This window comes from Armigeres subalbatus, chromosome 2 (genome assembly GCF_024139115.2).
Source record: "Armigeres subalbatus isolate Guangzhou_Male chromosome 2, GZ_Asu_2, whole genome shotgun sequence".
In the NCBI taxonomy this organism is placed as follows: Eukaryota; Metazoa; Arthropoda; class Insecta; order Diptera; family Culicidae; genus Armigeres; species Armigeres subalbatus.
In genome coordinates, this window is record NC_085140.1 from 159139922 (window position 1) to 159154935 (window position 15014).

General features: G+C 39.2%; 1 protein-coding gene and 1 pseudogene across 3 annotated transcripts in view; one reads left to right on the forward strand and one right to left on the reverse strand.

The window, feature by feature from the left end:
* Positions 1-9992: 9992 nt before the first annotated feature.
* LOC134211090 (nucleolar protein dao-5) overlaps positions 9993-15014 on the reverse strand; it is a 51609-nt gene continuing 46587 nt past the window's right edge. For all 3 annotated transcript variants that reach the window (XM_062687703.1, XM_062687702.1, XM_062687701.1), the window contains one exon: positions 9993-10518. In XM_062687703.1, the coding sequence (XP_062543687.1) occupies positions 10363-10518 (156 nt within the window). In that variant the 3' untranslated portion in view covers positions 9993-10362. The remainder of the gene's footprint in view (positions 10519-15014) is intronic.
* Positions 10526-14799, forward strand: LOC134211092 (uncharacterized; annotated as a pseudogene).

Here is a 15014-nt window from a genome sequence, read left to right on the forward strand (position 1 = left end):
TTCTTTTTACAGCACCTCTTAGAATATTGCACATAAAGTCAACATAAACAATAAGAACACTTAAATGTTCCCAAAAGGTCTATTTTGCCTTCATGCATTTTTATTACAGCAAAAATCCATTAATTTCCGCTAAGTGGATTATTCCATTGCTGACGAGCGTTGATTTCGAACCAAACACCGCATAGGTCAAGTGATCATCACGATAGTCAAGATGACACGGATATGACAACCACAACATCAGGAAAGTTTTCCTATCATTCATGCTGGTGATCACAGGTAGAAGAGTGAAGACATGGTGAGTGACCAAGCGCTAGTTGCTAAAATGTCACTTTCATGGTGATCGTTACACCAAGCATGTGAGATCCACATTAAGCATCACACATGACCTGGATTTTGTTATTGTCACGCTTTGCGTGACTTGAACGATGAAACTTTGCAGCACTGATCACAACTCTCTGAATATCACAGATTCTGAGATATCTAATTCAACTGGTTGTCTCATAGACGCTAGTGTCACCATGCGGATGAATTACGAAATAATGAGATATTCTCCGGGTTTAATCTTTCGAACAACTTTGTAGAATATCACAACTGTCTAAATTTTACAGACTCCGAGATATCTTATTCAACTGGTTGTCTCATAGACGATAGCGCCACCATGCGGATGAATTCGAAATTATAGAAATGTTGTTCACAATGGGTTTGATCTTTCGAACAACTTTGTAGAATATCACAACTGTCTAAATTTCACAGACTCCGAGATATCTTATTCAACTGATTGTCTCATAGACGCTAGCGCCACAATGCAGATGAATTCTAAATTATTTAAATGTTCTTATCCTATTGATGAGTTTTTTTTTTATTTTTTTGTTGGGATTTTAACCACTGCGACTATTAAGTTGATCTATTGTGGTATTGATGAGTTGCTTCGTGTCTTTGGTCTTCAAATCACGTTTGTATATAATGGAGCTCAGTAGACCAAAAATACTTTAGCAGTTTTCGAAACATTTTCACGCTTAATATTGTCCACCGTGTACTTTTCCTACGATCTTTGTTCGCTTAAAAGTACTGTACTATGTGTGCCACAGTACTTCCTGTTTTGATGGCATGTTTTATAAGGTACCCCGGGGCAAGTGGGACCTAAAAAAACGCTAGTTCAGCAAAATTGTTAACGCATACTTAGAAAACAGATTATTTTCGAACATTAACCACTGATGCATCATTATATACTTCCATTGTTGAAGTGTAGAGTGTGTTGGAAGCCATTTATTCAATTACAAAAATATTGGTAGTGCTAAAAATAAATTTACTCTCAGTACCCACTTACCCCTTCAAACGGGGCAAGTGGGACCTATTCTGTTTTCTACTGTCGAACGAAACTAATTTGAGGAATGTAGATATACTGTTCATATTATTTCTGAGTATTAGTATTTGCAGATCTTGGATGGAGATTGGTTGCACGTCGGAGTTTATTTTTGCAACAAGAAATGGATTATAATGTTAGCAGATATGAAAACAAGAAAACAGCAGATTCATCGTTTATCTGGCTGTTGTCTTGTTTTCTTCAGTTTTCGTATGAATAAATGTTTTTAAATTTATGTAATAATTTGTGTTTTAAAAAGTTAAAACACAAATTATTACATAAATCAGTACTTCAGAAAAAAAGGTTTCATTCAGGCGATGCCCAGTGTTTTTAATTTGTAATAGTACAAAATAGCCAATTTATGTGTTAAACACTTTATATATCAGAAAATCTGATGCAAAGTTTGAAAATAACAAAACACAAGACAAATTCTGTTGACCTATTGTAAAATAAATAGATTATTCGCACTGTAAGCGGAAGAATATCGCATAGTTATAGCCATTGCTCTTCTTCACGCGGGAGATAATTTTCAGAATGTAAAATACACATTTGGTATTTAACTGTACAATACTTTTTAACAACGAAATCAAACTGCATCTGATTTAGATCCATATGATATATGAATGACGAAGTTTTTTTTTGTTAGTCAACCATCTAAAATAATTGAATAAGCTCTATCAAAAATGTTGTTCAAATATGTCCCACTTGCCCCATGTATGATAAAACTCAAGGGCAAATGAAAATTGCTGATTTTTGCTTCAATTAAAATTTTTAAATCGTTTTCGATGTCACACAATTATTTAATTGCTCAAAATATTCACTGTCCACATCAATGATAAATTTAGAAACGACTATTTAGTTGGAAATCCATTGAACTAAAATAAAAGTAATAGATTTTCCCGGTAGTTTAAAGTCATGATCAAGCAATAGGATTAGTATGGTACCTTAAATGGTTTTCATTCCAAATATTTTTGTGTCGGGTGAATTCGTTTATAGTTCTGCTTCATCTTTCTAGAACATTGTTACCATTGAAAACGTTTATCGATTCATCTGCAGCCATAGTACCCACTTACCCCGTATTTTCACTTGCCCCGGGGTACCTTAACTGAAAATGCTGGAGTTGGAAAAAGTTTGTGGGAGACAATTTTCTGAATATTTTAAGGATTTATTCACATAAGGTATTATTTCCCTGAAAGCATTAATGTTCTCATAGAAAATAATTGAATTATTGAAATTCCCGTTTATAGTTCAAAATTTAGGTGCATTCCCTATGCTCCAGCATTCTATTATTGCACGCTTCCAGCGTGCGAATTGTGAACGTATGTTGATTGTGTCTATACGCTCTCTTACTACAGTACTGAACGAATTAAACATGTATCTCCTCAGTGCCATGTTGTAGCATGAAGCAATCCTTCTCGGTCCCGACCCGTAGAAATGGAACTTCCGAGCAAAACAAACCAGTAAATAATGCCAGCAACACAAGCAAAGCGAGAGAGAAGCTTTGTCGCTAAATGATGTTGTGAGTAGGTTGCAACACCGAGCAACAATACTTCATACGCAAAAATGAAGCACGACAACTCTCTCGTGCAGTATTTGTGCGACAAACACAGTACATCGAATATGTGTATCTCCTCTCTTTCGACGAATCTGAGAATTTCCATGCAACAAATTATCATAGAGTATATTCACAAATCTGCACTTTTTACAAGCCCTGATTGGATGGTTTCAATCAATTTCACTAAGTTCTAAGAATTCGAACATGTTAAAATCTTCAGAAAAATTGCTACGATCTACAAGTAAAGCTTTTGATCGTCCAAGATTCTTTAAGGGTGTTCAGTACTGTTTACATGTTTTCCGAAATCTTAAGAATAATGTTACTCCGAATTTCAGACAGCACAGCAGGCAGCACAAGTTGGACAAAAATGGTTGTGGAAACTTGATTGTGACTAAATCTAGTCATATATTGTTGCAGTTGTAGTAACATATATGAAATATGTGTGCTGATAGGGTTTTATGCAAATATACTCTTAGAAGTTTTCGAAGTGTTTGCCTGTCTCGCATTTTTCTCATAGGTTTACTGCCAGACATCCAGATATGCTATTATGCTATTATCATCATAAATTGCTTCATTAGAGTGATTCAAATTTTGACTTTTTTTGCCTCCCTATGCTTAAACGATTGCATTTGCCATTTTAATAATCCTCCTAAATTTTAAGCAAATTTTGATGTCATTTGATTGTGCACACGTCATTTAAAGTTTGTATGGAAATTACTATGAGAACTGACTTATGTGAAAAACCGTTCCGTGAGGTGGCCCATGAACTATTCAAATATAAACAATAGATTGACTACACAGAATACTTGTCAAGCTGAAAGGCAGTTGTTGTTGCGTAGCGATTTGTCTTTTGGAAGCAAAGTTATGAAGAAAACAAAAAGGCTCATTATTGATATTGATGTTATTCTTTTACGTGTTAACCTTCTTCGGATATTAGAAAAAACTTACGAATAAGATGTTGGGGTCATATTGACCCAGAAATGTAAATGCTTATAAAACAGTCAAATTATAATCGAATTACAAAGTTTATATACCGTTCGAAAGATAAACTCATCAATTTTGTGGCTATGTGGTGATATGCTGGTTCTGGAGACAATGGCCACCGGGAAACGACTTCCACGGGGACCTTGTCGGTCATAAAAGGGAAGCATAAAAATCGCTCCATATATGCTTTTCGATCGCTAATTCTTCATAGATTCTCCTAAAACGGTAATGTATGTTCCATGAGAGGGCTTCCGATGAAAGTGGCCACTCCTGGTACATGCAAGCTGCCCGCGGGGAATCCGCAGGAGGGGACATTTCCGTTTTAGCACCAAAATATGCCGTGCGGCTGCTCTTTCGTCATGATTTTCCACCAAACAGATGGTTATGCGCTTGAAATCGATAAAAGACCACATTGGCCACTCCTGGTACATGCAAGGTTCCCCCAGTTAACCCGCAGGTAGGGACATTTCCGTTTTAGCACCAAAATATACCGTGCGGCGGTTCTGTCGTCATGATTTTCCACAAAATAGATGATAATGCGCTCGAAATCGATAAGTGACCACATTGGCCACTCTTGGAGCCTATGAGGTGCTCCCGGGGAACCCGTAAAAGAGGACATTTCCGTTTTAACACCAAAATATGCCGTGCGGCAGCTTTTTTTAAACTTTATCGTGATTTTTTATTTTACAGATAAGTACCGTGCGGCAGCTCTTTCGTCATGATTTTCCACAAAATAGATGATTATGCGCTTGAAATCGATAATTGACCACATCGGCCATTCTTGGAGTTTATCAGGGGCCCCCAGGGAACCCGTAGAATGGGATATTTCCATTTTAACACCGAAATATGCCGAGTGGCGACTCTTTCAGTGCGTTTTCCCACCAAAGAGATGGTTATTCTCTCGAAATCAATAAGTGACCACATTGGCCACTCTTGAACCTATGAGGTGCCTTTGGGGAACCCGTAGAAAGGGACATTTCTCTTTCGTCATGATTTTCCACAAAATAGATGGCATAATCATTGAAATCGATAAGTGACCACATTGGCCACTCTTGGAACCAATGAGATGCCCACGGGGAACCCGTAGATGGTGACATTTCCGTTTTTATACCGAAATGAATAAGTGACCACATTTTCCATTTTGGAACCTATGAAGTACCGCCGTGGAGCTCATAGGAGAGGACATTTCCGTGCTTACTCTTACTCTTACTTAGGGCCGATGCCCACGTAGCGTGTTTTCAAGCTGCGTGCACGCCGCGTCCACGCAAGGTACCCGGCATCAAATTTAGTCGTGCATACGTTTACGTGTGCATTACTCCATTTGATGCTGGGTACCTGGGTGAATGCGGCGTGCAAGCAGCGTGAAAAAACTTTACGTGGACATCGGCCCTTAAAGACATGCCGTGCAGCGGCTCTTTCACTATAATTTTCCATCAAATAGTTGGTTAAGCTCTTGAAATCTAATATTAACCCGGGGGAACCCCAGGCCCAGTTTCGGTAATTGTGGAGTGCCGTGAAGAATCCATTGAAAGTGTCTGTGCACACAAAATCTCACTCACTTTTTAGGAACTTTTCCTCAACCGAATTGCTCGCAGTAAATAGCATTCGACGAAAATCCTGCCCTATTGTTTCCTATTGAAAATTGGCCAGATCGGACTATGGGCTCCGAAGTTATGGCCAAAATACTAATTTCAGCAGCTGCATGGGAAAATCACTTTTCTGGCCCTTATGCTCATCCGATTGGTTTGCAATAAGTTGCGTTCAGCAGACAATTTTAGAATGCAAATAAACAAATATGAAAAATAAGAACTATCTACCTATTAGTGTTATATTAGACTTTTCGCATATATTTCTCAACCCTTTTGAACGAACGATAAAGGCACCATCACCACTAGGTAGATTAATCTGGTTTATTTTCTATCAAATAGGTCATTCATTCTGAACTTAATATCTACAACCTACAAGGTACCCGCAGGAGTCTTACAGAAGAAGAGATTTTTTTTATATCGAAATGTTGCGTTTTCATATCATTGTCCATGGCGATCGGTGAAAATCTCAAACTTCTATGAGTCAATATTGGAGGGACCATCGACTAATGGTAATATCGAGATGCGGAATAGAAAATCCTTGGAGAGCTGTTCGAAGGAATCATCACAGTAGCCCAGAAACTATATTTTAATTTGACTCAGTACTCAATTTCAAATGAAGAACAATTTCAAGCGCATAACCAACTTTTTGAAGACTTGTGGCCAGGGTAGACAATGATAGACGAAGATAGAGCTGCCGCAAGCGACACAGTACATTTGATATAACCATGAAGGTGTCCTCTCCTACGGGTTCGCAGGTCATCTCAAAGGTTCCAAGAGTAGACAATATCACTAATCAACTCCAAGCACATGACCATCTGTTTGGTAGAAAATAACAAAGAAAGAGCCACCGCACGGCACCTCATAGGTTCTAAGAGTGGACAATATGTCAATAATCGATTTCGAGGGCACCTATTTGAAGGAAAATCACGACGAAAGAGCCGCCGCATGACATATGTTGGTGTAAAAATGGAAACGTCATCTTCTACGTGTTCTCCGAGGGAGCCTCATAGGTTTCAAATGTAGCCAATGTGGTCACTTATCGATTTCGAGCGCACGTCCATCTGTTTGATGGGAAAACACCGAAAGAGCCGCCGCACGGCATATATTGGTGTAAAAATGGAAATGTCCCATTCTACGGGTTCCCTGGGGGCCCCTCATAAGTTCCAGGCGTTGCCAATGTGGTCACTTATCGATTTCAAGCGCATAATCATCTATTTTGTGGAAAATCATGACGAAAGAGATGCCGCACGGCATATTTTCGTGCTAAAACGGAAATGTCCTCTCATACGGGTTCCTCGGGGGCACCTTGGATGTACCAGGAGTGGCCAATGTGGTCATTAATCGATTTCAAGCGCATAACCATCTGTTTGGTGGAAAATCATGACAAAAGAGCTGCCGCATGGCATATTTTGGTGCTAAAATGGAAATGTCCCCTCCTGCGGGTTCCCCGGTGCACCTCATGTACTAAGAGTGGCTAATGTGGTCTTTTATCGATTTCAAGCGCATAATCATCTATTTTGTGGAAAATCATGACGACAGAGCCTCCGCACGGTATATTTTGGTGCTAAAACGGAAATGTCCCCTCCTGCGGATTCTCCGGGGGCAGCTTGCATGTACCAGGAGTGGCCAATATGGTTTTTTATTATTATTATTATACTTTATTAGTGACACTTTACCACTAAAGTGACATTCGTGTCTCGGCCAATATGGTCTTTTATCGATTTCAAGCGCATTATCATCTATTTTGTGGAAAATCATGACGACAGAACCGCCGCACGGTATATTTTGGTGCTAAAACGGAAATGTCCCTCCTGCGGATTCCCCGGGGCACCTTGCATGTACCAGGAGTGGCCAATGTGGTCACTTATCGATTTCAAGTGCATAACCATCTGTTTGGTGGAAAATCATGACAAAAGTGCCGCCGCACGGCATATTTTGGTGCTAAAACGGAAATGTCCCCTCCTGCGGATTCCCCGGGGGCAGCTTGCATGTACCAGGAGTGGCCAATATGGTCTTTTATCGGTTTCAAGCGCATTATCATCTATTTTGTGGAAAATCATGACGACAGAGCCGCCGCACGGTATATTTTGGTGCTAAAACGGAAATATCCCTCCTGCGGATTCCCCGGGGGCACCTTGCATGTTCCAGGAGTGGCCACTTTCGTCGGAAAGCCTCTCATGGACCATACATTACCGTTTTTAGAGAATATATGAAGAATTAGCGATCGAATGGCATTTATGGAGCGATTTTTATGCTCCCCTTATATGACCGACAAGGTCCCCGTGGAAGTCGTTTCCCGGTGGCCATTGTCTACAGCATATCACCACATAGCCACAAAATTGATGAGTTTATCTTTCGAACGGTATATACACTTTGTAATTCGGTTAAAATTTGACTGTTTTATAAGCATTTACATTTCTGGGTCAATATGACCCCAACATCTTATTCGTAACTTTTTGTGTGGGGTCGTTCCTGTTGCACCTTAAGGTCACTCCTGACAGAATCCCAGTTTCAAAGTGCTCGTGTTTTCTGGGGCACACCACTCGATACGGAAGCAACGCACAACTGTCATTTCTATTTTTCACGCGTGCTGCGACGCAGCAAAGATGAATCAACAAAAATGACAGTTGTCCGCCGCCTCCGTATGGAGTGGTGTGCCCCCGAAAACGCGAGCACTTTGAAACTTGGATTCTGTCAGGAGTGACCTTAAAATACTTTTTTCATGTCAGATGCTTCATTGCCACAAAATATTAAAAGTCAAGAAAATTCAGAACGATCGGATTATCAGGTAAAAAGTTATTCTACTTTGAAGTTTCGTTTTGGGTCATATTGACCCCAACATCTTACTAAGGTTAAATTAAATTTCCTACGATTCAGTATTTCTTTAATAACTTTTCTTGCGAGCATCAAATCGCTTCGCAACAAAGACGACCTGTTTTCTTGTAAAATTTCCTATGTTGCCAATGTTTTTTTTTTGGTTCTCTGTACAAGAACAGCTGATCTGGTCATAATGGAATAGCAACTACGGGCAGTCAATCAAGCTCAAGCTTTTTCTAAGTAAATCATTGATATATACTTCTCTTCATCTAGTTTCTTCTGGAGCCCGTAGTAGGCCCGACTTCCACAGATGATGCGCCTTACCTCCGGAGAGGAGCAAACCCCCCCTTCCCTGTCAGCATACGACCATAGTTCCCACCGGGGTTGGTTACCCGATCTTCCCTAAGGTTGCTCGTATCCCGACCAGCACCGCGGGGAGGTAGGGATATGAGTTGCTGGGTAAGAGGCTAAGGACCGCGAGATGGGGTCTATTTAGTTTCTTCAGGTACGCGAAGTACCAATGGTACGCTTTACCCAGCATTTGCCGTTTTCTCGGTCTCTAGAAGCAACAATAACTACACACTAATATTCCTCTCCTTCTCCAACTGATTGAAGCTGTAGGTAGTAAAAACCAACCTTTATTCTTGGATCGTAGCGCAATTTATACCAGTTCTGACCAGTCACGAAGAAGCAAATATTCACAAGAGTCAGTTGTAGCTAAGTAAAGCTAAGCTATATCATTGTTTACATTCAACTAATGATAAATTCACTTGTCAGCCTGTCAATTCTTATAAAATTTTAGAAATTGTCTGAGCCTCCGGTATTTCCGGCGCCACTGGGTAAGAGAGAATCAATGGTAGTAGGGTAGGAAACCATTTGGGCAGCACCCCCTGTTCCCGTCAGCAACGTTCATTACTCGAGCGCATTACAACCGAATTACTTGTTTTTTAGTACATGGTTAGTTTCTGTCGATATCTAGTGATGTAAAAACAATCAAGCCATTTGGTTGGAACGCTGTCGAGCTATTAACGTTGCGGACGGGAATAGGGGGTGCTGCTCAAATGGTCTCGCTCCCTAAATGTTAAAAAACTGAATCAGCAGTTTTTGAAAAATAAATCTATTGTGATCTGCTGTTACCCCGTAGCAGGGGGGCGAATTCGAAAAAAATAGATGTTTAGAAAACAAACGAATTTATAATTTGATAGTTTTTGCGGAATAACTGTGACTGGAGAGGAAATCGATTTTGGTGAAATTATTTTCATTTTCCTACATGATTTACGACATTCGACTTCCAAATTACAAAACAGTGGCATTAAATTAGTTGAAAAAACTACAATTATAATACAACGCGTGATAACAGAAGCCAATGTTTAAATTTATTTTATTTTCAATGTTGCAAAGTCATACTTTAGGATTTCTCATTTTTTCTACGATTAGCAAATTTATTGTATAATGAAAAGAACTAGTTCTTTATTCCGGTTTGTTCATATAACTATTGCAATTTAAGAAGTAAGCTGATGTCAGTATAAATGTATAATAGAAATAATTCTTGAATTGGATGTGTTCACACACATATAGTTTAGAATCCATCAATCAAAGTATTATTTGCTTAAATATAAAGTATTTGCACTCGATTCGCAACAATTGTACACCAATTGTGTTTAGTAACGTACATGAAAATAAATTCCTTTTGAAACAGCTAAATTAGTTTAATAGAATTCTGACAGATTGTAAATACCATTCAATCTTAATATAACATGTACCTATAAATTTTGAATCTAATTTCCAAAATTTTCTTCGAATAGTCAATTTATACTTTCCTCTCATGAATTATCGATAACTTCATATTGATGCCATTGAATAAAGAGTAAAAATGAAAATAAGTCGATCTTAGTTCCACATTTTAAACAGCGATAAAATCAGCGTAAACTTTGTATGCCTAAGATATGAAATAAAAGCACAGTATACTTACGTTGTATTGCTCGATCGAACCCCCATGATGTGGTGCGGGGTGGTTTAGTTTGGGACTTACATGACCATCCGGATACCGTGGATTACCACTCACCACCACGGTTCACGAATTGTTTGAATTTTTCTTGACATTCGGTGGTTATCCACTGCTGGGCAAGCTTCTTCTGCTCAACCGTCAGTTGATCGTCCAATGTGGCATATAATTCTTGGCGGAGGTTCGCTTTCATCGATTTAAGTGCCTACGAATATAAATAATTAAGACAATTTTCAGCCCGTATATACGTCATATGGAAAGGGGAATAATTATTTAATTGGTATAATGTGACCAGACGCTGAATTTTTCAACTTCGTTTTACAAATTTATTTCAATTTATACAGCCTTACAAATATCAAATATCGCATCAATTAGTTTGACAGATAAAACTTAGGAAGAAAGTTCGGTTCGGAAGTCCCGACTTCCGAATTCTAATTTGGTGCTACGCCGACAATATTTGTATCGGCCTAATCATTAGGTGATAACAATACTTCCGCCTAACCAACCAGAATTTGTTTACTTTGCTCAATAGGTAGTTTGAAAGTTCAACAGGTAGATTTGGCTTCACTCTTTGCGCAACTCTATATATTTGTAATAGACTCTGGGTTTATATTTTTCATGCACGTGGAAGAGAAAAGCATCGCTATGTGGATTAATCGGTTTTTCAGAAACAGCGTGAATCGTGTTCTTCACCTCTAATCGCTTTCCACCATAAATCGTCCGTGTTTTACATCCACGCGTTCGTTTATTTATGTCTTCCATATGTGTGACGTCGACTACTCCGACTACTCCACGTCTTTGGTTTGTTGTCGGTGACACAAACGAACTGAATTTTGCACTCCATTCCATTTCACACCCCTTTTTTATCACTTCATTTTTTTATATGAGAATTCTGCATGCGGTAGGTGGTTTTCTTAGAAAATAGAGTACTGTGGGGTAAGTTGGGACATTAATGCTTTACGACGATATGATTTTCTTTGTGACTGAAATTATGGAACAATGATGCAGAGAATATTGATCTTTTTCCGTATATATTTTAAAAACACAGTTGCAAGACATATCATTATGTGAACACTGATGATGCATGCTTTGTTTTTACTAATATCGTGCTGAATTGAAATATTACGAAATGACAACAAATATATTCTTTGATGATTCTAGCGATTGTTAAGTAATCTTAACATACGTCTTCCCCTCCCCCGTCTGAGCGTTACGTAATTTATGGATGTTCCCTCCTATCTAAGGGAACACTTTTGTTAAAAGTCGTTTTGATGTTCAGAATTTCAATTTAACATTGGATAATAAATCATTGTAATCATTCAAAATCAATTTTCTTGTTTAGATTGTGGCACAGTGACAATACATAGACAATACATTCTTTGGATAAACAAATTTTAAATTACGTGGATAACCAACCATGAATGACAATGTTTGAAGTCTGGACATTATTCTCATTGTAAAACTCAGTGATGAACACTAATAATTGTGAAAAATTACTTGAATAAAGTCTATAAAAAAATCATAACTCATTACATTTAAATAAACAGACGATAGGTCTCATATTTTTATACATTTGGAATTAAATGAATTTTGCATAACTGACAGTGATGGTTCAGATGGTGCACTTCTTTTTATAGGCTATTCAGGTTATGGGCTTTATCACTTAATAAAGAGTATCTTGATATGTAAAGTCATACACATTATTCTCAGTATAAATACTTTAACATCATAAAACTATTTATCAAGTGATAAAGCTCATATTTTTAATAGGCTATTAGCTCATATCTGCAAGAATATGAATATGAGAAATATCAGACAGCAATTTATTCCCCATGCCATGAATACCAGCAGCATCACCGTGCGTGCTCAATGTTCACTGCTCAGAGAAAAACGTGGACCCTTTCCCGATCATGGGTAAAGCATCTCGTGCGTCCATTAGCTGATCGGCGGTTTCACATCTGTTTGGAAAATTTCAGCATGATACATGTCATACACGATGTGTAAAGCACTATGTGTATCGAAACTGGGATTTGCAACGTTTGACATCAGCTCAGTCTTTATGTAGCGTTTAGCTCGTTTGAAAGTGGATCAGGTCAATTGGAAGAATGGTGATTAGTGATGGAAAGAATATCTTATTTCTATATTCGATATTCATTGCCACCTTCATGGTACAAGGCTATAGATATCACTATGAAGACTACGTGAGAATAATTATTATTCAGATCGAAATATTAACTTGAGAGTTAAATATGGGCATTTTAATTGCAGGACACTATGATGGGAACTTGTCGTGAGAGTGAAGTGTGTAATATAGTTCATCACCGTTATTGGATGCCAAGTGCGGTTGAGAAGATTTGCCGTTGCCCCTCAACACTCCGAGCTGCCCGGTGACCTATACGCACCATGGACACATTATGAACATCAACACTCGAACGCAGATGAAGTTCTGTTCATCGACGAAGCATTTGCAGCGCTGTCAGTCGAACCAGATCGCACTTCAAAAGAAGACTCTTTATCAAAAGTATGGCGTCAAGAATGTTTCGATTGTGGCACGATGCCAGTGCGATAATAGACAGCAGCACTGGGTTTTCGTAAATCAAACGGGAGAAGACATCAACGATGAGCGGCACCAGTTGACAGTAGTGGACAATTATCGTTGCGTTGGTAATTAAACTTAATAATTCCTATATTATAATTAGGTTAGCTTGTAGAAGCATGGCAAACAACCCTGATTAGTGTTGGTGCCTTTCTCGTTCATATAAAAAATATTATTTTGGCCATTATTTGCTGGCCTATTTTCAATAGGAAACAATGGGACAGGATTCCCCGTCGAATGCAATTTGTTAAGGATAATTCCACAGCACAGGCAGACATAATCTCAGTTTGTCGAGCTGAATCGAGTGGTATACAACACTATGGGTCTCCGGGCCTCCCATAAAAAGTTTGTTTTCGGAGCGAATGTATAGACTTTACGTATACTTATTATACGAGAAAGGCACACCCCAACTTAATTCACCGATTAAGTGATAAAGCATTGCAGATTTGCTCCTAGGATTCGCTTCTGTAGAATGCAACTTGTTGGCTAATGTTTTGCTTAGCTTTTGTGCCCAAACACACACCCAGACACAGACGCACACAATCACGGACGCGCGCGGGTTTTTCTTAGGGCTCCACTCGACTTAAAGTCGAGTCAGGTACGAGACATACTGTTGAGACAGACGGCCATACTGTTGAGATCGAAATACGTATCTGTCAAGTGGTGGAATTGAATGGAATTGTACAAACGCGTCTTACGTGAAAAACTAAAAAGTGTGTTCCGATATCGTTGGAGGCAGTATGCGTTATTCCCGGGATAGTGCCTATTTGCATCACCCTGACGGAAGACATCGAGTCTTACTAGCGTAGAGCCGCCGTAAACATGAGAAAGATGGTGAAGATTAGTTTGATGGCGACGTGGGATAGTACGGAGAAAGGAAGGTGGAACCACATCGGCTTATTATAACCCTTTTGACGTGGATGAACAAAAAGCATGGCGAAGTAAATTTTTACCTGATGCAGTTCCTGTCGGGCCACGGATGCTTCCGGAAGTACTTATATCGGTTCGGACACACTAATTCATCGATATGTCGAGAATGTTGAAAATACGCCGGAGCACGTGGTGTTCGATTGTCCGCGATTTGCGGAAGTAGGTAGAGAAACGCCTGTTCCAATATCGCAGAGCGAATGTGTCACGAAAAAGACACGTGGAATGCGGTAAGCAGAGTCGTGACGCAAATACTATCGGAGCTGCAGCGTAGATGGAGATGAGATCAGCAAATAAATGCCGATTATGGGGAGTATCCAGCGCAGTGAGCAATGTTTGGATTCGAGTCGTCGGGACGCCGGTGAACCAGAAGCCTTCTGCCAACCGGAATCTGACCGACCCACACTGGGGCAGCCCTTGTCCAAACATGGAAAGAAAAAACCTCTCAGTCATTGAAATAACGAAATGGACCATAGGTGTCCTCAGCGAAGTTTCAATATACATTATTACCGATATTTTGATCAATATTCACAATTTTAAGCGATATTCGCATACAGGTCCCATACGCCCAATCGGTCAAACAGCGTTTTTAAAATGTGATTTCATCAGAGAAGTTGTTTGTCACTTAATTTTGATGAACCTTTTTACAAAATTCAAAAATTCAACACTTACTGTTTAACGGGGCCCTCCTTAGCCGTGCGGTAAGACGCGTGGCTACAAAGCAAGACCATGCTGAGGGTGGCTGGGTTCGATTCCCGGTGCCGGTCTAGGCAATTTTCGGATTGGAAATTGTCTCGACTGGGCATAAAAGTATCATCGTGCTAGCCTCATGATATACGAATGCAAAAATGGTAACCTGGCTTAGAAACCTCGCAGTTAATAACTGTGGAAGTGCTTGATGAACACTAAGCTGCGAGGCGGCTCTGTCCCAGTGTGGGGATGTAATGCCAATAAGAAGAAGAAGAAGAAGTGTTTAATATTATTCAAAATCAAGGATAATGACAAAATACACGATTCGTGTTGGTGATCCAGTTAGAAAAATATTTCTTTCCCGAAATTAATTTATTGGCTTTTTTCGGTGATAATTATACTACTCAAAGCGAAAGGGAGTAGATGAAAGTAATGAAGATACAGATTCGATTGACACCGCAAGCGAGCGGCAAGTGTGAAATGAATAG